This window comes from Amblyomma americanum, chromosome 2 (assembly GCF_052857255.1).
Source record: "Amblyomma americanum isolate KBUSLIRL-KWMA chromosome 2, ASM5285725v1, whole genome shotgun sequence".
NCBI classification, from domain to species: Eukaryota; Metazoa; Arthropoda; class Arachnida; order Ixodida; family Ixodidae; genus Amblyomma; species Amblyomma americanum.
In genome coordinates, this window is record NC_135498.1 from 179,156,247 (window position 1) to 179,161,149 (window position 4,903).

Consider the following 4,903-nt stretch of genomic DNA (forward strand, 5'->3'; position numbering starts at 1 on the left):
CCACATGGTTGGAACGGTGAATTCAACTCTCTCCACATATATTTTGTGCGCCTAATAAAAAAAATGCAGTTTATAGCGAGCACTTCGTGCCGTCCTTCGACCTAGCCGTTTTTCTGCTTCGCTTGTTACAACTGCACTTCTTGTTCTTGTATGATTCGTTTTTGCGGAGCTCCAAAATTATGTGAATGTTGTAAAAGGTTTTGCAAAAGGTTATTCACATGCGCATTTAATGATAAATGCAAAATAACTTGAAGCAAACAATTGTATGCGATTTACTAGCAACATAAATCTTATGAATTGCGGATTTCAATGCTAACGGAGTTGCAGTGTCAGAAATAACGCCTTATACGTACCCTGGGTAATTTTTTTACGCACAGCCTTGGCTAGAACAAGCATGACATAATAGCATCGAACAGCAAATAACTGTCCTTCATAACACTGCCCCGAATCTTTGCAGCGTTTGTTTGCTCATTCTTCAAAACAGCCGGCAACGACGCTTTATCGCTTTGTTTGCGATGCAAGACATGACCAGATTTATCTCGATTGATCGATCTGGGCAGAGCTGATTCTACGTTGTTCCAGAATGTTCTAGTAACTTTGCACGCTTTATCTCGAAAGTTCGCTATGATCTTTAAATTGAGCACGGCCGACAGCGGCGGGCATTCTGTTCGCCGATCGCCGAGCACGCTTGTTGCTACGCCGTCGCAGAGTGATTCAGTCCATTACTGGCGCAAGACAGCCAAAATAAAAGAGTTTTGTTTAGGCGCCATTTTCGCTTTCGTTCTGCTCCCCGGATTGCATTCACCACTTCGTGACTCTGTTCGTCCCAATAGAGATACTGTTTCTTACTTTAAGAAAACCTTCCTATTATGTGCTTCCATTACAAAGACTAACATTTATAAGGTTCAAAGTGCACAGAGAAAGGATGCTCAATTTATATTCAATATCTTTACGCGAACTTCCGTGTCTCAACTCACAGCTAGCGCTAATTTTTCTGGATTAAATCTAGTGCATAAATTACATAATGGACAATTCAAGACACGCATCATGCAATTAACCAATTTTCCTTGTCTGAGTATGCCACTAGACAAAGACAAGCAAAAACCGCAACGCTGTTCCGCCCACATAGTTGCTCTAAGAACTCTGTTGTTGTTCTCAGAAAATAACGTACTCATATGATCTTGGTAACAATAAGTCTTGCAACTAAACCTGATTGTAGTCCCTTCCCACCTTATTAAATCACATCTATTAATAGAATGTGACATTACTTTTTTCTTCCTTCAACTTGCATGCTCGGTTAGTACTTATTGCCACTATGTCGCGGTAGATATGCTTTTCAGAAACATGCCTATCTGGGCGTGTTGGTGCATGTTTTATAAGCAAACTATGACGCAGCAACAAAAGAAAGACAAAATAATAAATAATCTCTGTTGCTCTCTTTTGTCTTTCGATGCCCTATATTTTGTTTATTACATGTTTCTTCCGGCATCGCCTAGCTAAAATCCTGAAAACGGAGGGGGAGTATATGTGTCTTGGAAAACAAAAAAATTGTCTCCTGTTTTAATAAAACCAGCTTCCTTGCGTGCTTTTCTTCTAGTTATTACCAAAGTTCTCCTGTCCCTCACTTTACATATCGAAAACTGCGCCGGTTCCGTTATTACATATATTTCCAAAGTTTCGCGTAATTACTTGCGGATAAACTGCACGACTATCTCAGAGTAGGTAAACTCCCCATTTCACTTCAGTGATCCTATTCCGCTCAGAAAACAAATCCATAATCGGCTGGGTTTCTCAAAGTGAATGTAAATTTTATATTGTCGTTCCGCGGCGTCCGGTACGCGTAGTTAGTTCAGGACGCTTGTATAATGTGTTGCTCGAGTAGGTAAACTCCCCATTTTACTTCAGTGATCCTATTCCGCTCAGAAAACAAATCCATAATCGGCTGGGTTTCTCAAAGTGAATGTAAATTTTATATTGTCGTTCCGCGGCGTCCGGTACGCGTTGTTAGTTCAGGACGCTTGTATAATGTGTTGCTCGAGCCAGAGTCACAAATCACTTCAAATACGACCAATGAGAACAGGTTTTTTACGATGTTTACAAGAAATCCAGCTCTGGTTTTATCATGGCGCTTGAAATAACTATGGGCAGCCAACGCACACGCAAATGCATTAAGCCAACATAATACAAAAACTATTCGTTAAATGTTGCGTTTAGTGTAATGCGCTTGTATATGAACATGTAGCATAGAATAAAAGCATACAAAGAGCCAAACATTTGATTAACCGTACCAAGTGACATCAAGATAAGGCCAGCAAGCGGTGTCTCGCATCCACAGCATAAATTACTCCGGTGGCGCTCAAAACATACACCCTACTAAAACATAGCAGGCTAATACAGCCTGATGGCCGCAAATCTCGGGTCCATGCTTCGGAATCTGGATGACCGAGCACTGCCACGAGACTTGCGGTTATATTCCTTTTTCGAAGGCAACGAATCCAGCGTCTTCTTCATGTAGTCCATAGTGTCCATGGCACCGGCAGAAGACAAATGGCTTCCCATTGTTGGCTGCTCGGACGAGTGCAGGAAGGTGAGCTGAGCAAGCACGTCGTTGCGCCCAATATCTCGCTGCACTGATAACAGGACGGCACACACGCCTCCCACGCGGCCGAAGCCGAACAGCCAGCATATTGTGCCGCAGCGCACACGCGTAGGGACCATTTCCAAGACGTTCGCGAAGATGAGGACTTTGACCACGTATGTCAGTGGCTTGGCTAAAAGGAACGACAGCGTAGTTAAGTAGCCATACCCGAATTCGAAGCTCAGGCTTATCACGCAGGCGATGCCACAGACCGCTGCCACTGTTGCGGCCAGCAAGCGTGGCGGTGAGATTTTTGTGAACAAAACGTATAAGAGGATGAAGCTTGCGAGGTTGGCTTCGCTTGAGGTCCACTGGAACCAGGAAGTTGTTTCGGACGCTACGTAGGCCTGGACGGCCAGCATGGAGTACTGCGTAAAAGTACTGGAGAACGATAACCCGAGCATCACAAGCGCGCGGCGCTGCACTGCCTTTGCTTCAGCTGCGTCTCCTGATGTGATCGTGAAGCGCCTTTCGGTCCTGAGAACCTCTGTCCTGAGCCTTTCCAGCATGCAGGCAGTGGTGGAAACTGGAAAGTGGTTCTCCTTGGCCGCGGTGATCATCAGGACTTCATCTCTGTCCATGTCGTTCACGGAAACGCACCAACGTGCTGACTCGTGCACTGCTGAGACCGCGTACAACGTGAGAACAGTCGGTGAGAGAATGAAGATCTGCATAACAATCCAGTTGACCTGTCGTAGTAGCCGTGCCACGGCAAGCCACACCTCGACCATCAGCATGCCTGCGGTCATGGCAGCGCATTGGTGCCTGTTCCTCTTCTCGTGCGTCGACGCCTCAAAGAGCAGTGTGCAGGAGAGCACCGCGACCGTCGCCACGCAGCCAGAGTTGAGGAACCTGGAGAGGACGTACGCCTGGTATGACGCTGCGCAACATCCGCCCACTGTGGTGATCTGCAGGACCGCCACCGCTCAGAGAAATACAGGCATCCGTCCGAACCGACCGCCACGAGTCCGACTGCGCTCATGGCAATCAGTGAGCCGCCGATGTAGAAGGCTTCCGCCAGAGCTCGCAGCCACTGTCTATGGCAGACCATGTCCCAGTAGCTTATGATGGTACTTCTCTCCTGCTCCGGGTCGTAATCCCACTTGTCGCAGCTCACAATCCGTGTGTCATTTGGGTCGCCAGGTTTTTTGTAGACGTTGCATCGGCTCAAGCGGCCATCAGCTTCGAGAGGGACGGATGCGTTCCTCCAGGAGGCAGGAGACATCGCTTGGTCCTACGGCTGCTTGCACCAGTGGTCAACGTCGCCGGAGATGAAAGACGAGAGTGTGGCACTGCAGTGAACATACTGAGAAGATGGCAAGATTTATGAAACAGCGCTGAAAATAACCGTAGCCGAAGACATCGCCGCAGTCATAGGAGTCGCTCGTCACTAAGTCTACCCGGCTCAGCCTCCATCTTGACAAAGTAGCATCTTTGAGGCTAGTAGGAAATGTAGTTGCCTCGGCACAAGCTGAACTGCGGCCGTTGCTAAACATGCAGCGTTTCTCTTCTTCTTCTACTTCTTCCGAGATGGTGGAGCCTGATGCGCGGCTTCTTAAGCGCAGCGGGTCCCCCATGTCTCATTCCTTGTCTTCTCTGGGCACCCAGCCCAAATCAAAGAAGCAGCAGCTTGGAACTATACCCAAAGATACCATTTTGGAGCAGGCAGTTGCTGCTGCTAGACTTTCGCAACCATAGCGTCGTTGCGAGTTCTGCAGTGGAACTGTCGCTCTATTCTTTCCGCTTCACACATTTACACTGCATTTCTACCCAGCTTAATCCGGATGTCATAATTCTGCAGGAAACGTGGCTTTCAAACGACAAACAATTTCATATCAAAAATTACCGTTCATTTCGCCTAGACCGCCAGTCAAGAGGCGGGGGTTTACTAACTTTAGTATCTTCAAAATTTTGCCCCAGGGCTATGGTATCTTTTCAGCAAATGTCTCCTGTCTGACATTTTGGCACTAGACTTTGTACTTCCTGGTTGCTCTCCATTTTCAATAGATAATTGTTGTTTCCCCAATGGAGTCCAGGATGTTAGACCTCCGGACTTGTTACTCGCTAACTGTAAAAACCCAGTTCTCGTGGCGGGGGACTTCAATTCTCACCATGTGTCGTGGGGTTTTAGTACTAATACATGCGGCAAGCGCCTTTGGGACTGGGTTTCTGATCACAACCTGATGTGCTCAAAGTCAGGATCGGCCATTTATCTTCACTCACACAATCAATCTGTTTTAGATCTCACGTTCATTAGTCCTGGAA

General features: G+C 46.8%; 1 protein-coding gene across 1 annotated transcript; it reads right to left on the minus strand.

The window, feature by feature from the left end:
- Positions 1-2,388: 2,388 nt before the first annotated feature.
- Positions 2,389-3,863, minus strand: LOC144120268 (solute carrier family 22 member 13-like). Its single transcript, XM_077652665.1, has 2 exons — positions 3,597-3,863; positions 2,389-3,546 (listed from the first exon to the last, which is right to left on the minus strand). Exons 1-2 carry the CDS (start codon positions 3,861-3,863, stop codon positions 2,389-2,391), a joined length of 1,425 nt encoding a protein of 474 aa, XP_077508791.1.
- Positions 3,864-4,903: the final 1,040 nt, after the last annotated feature.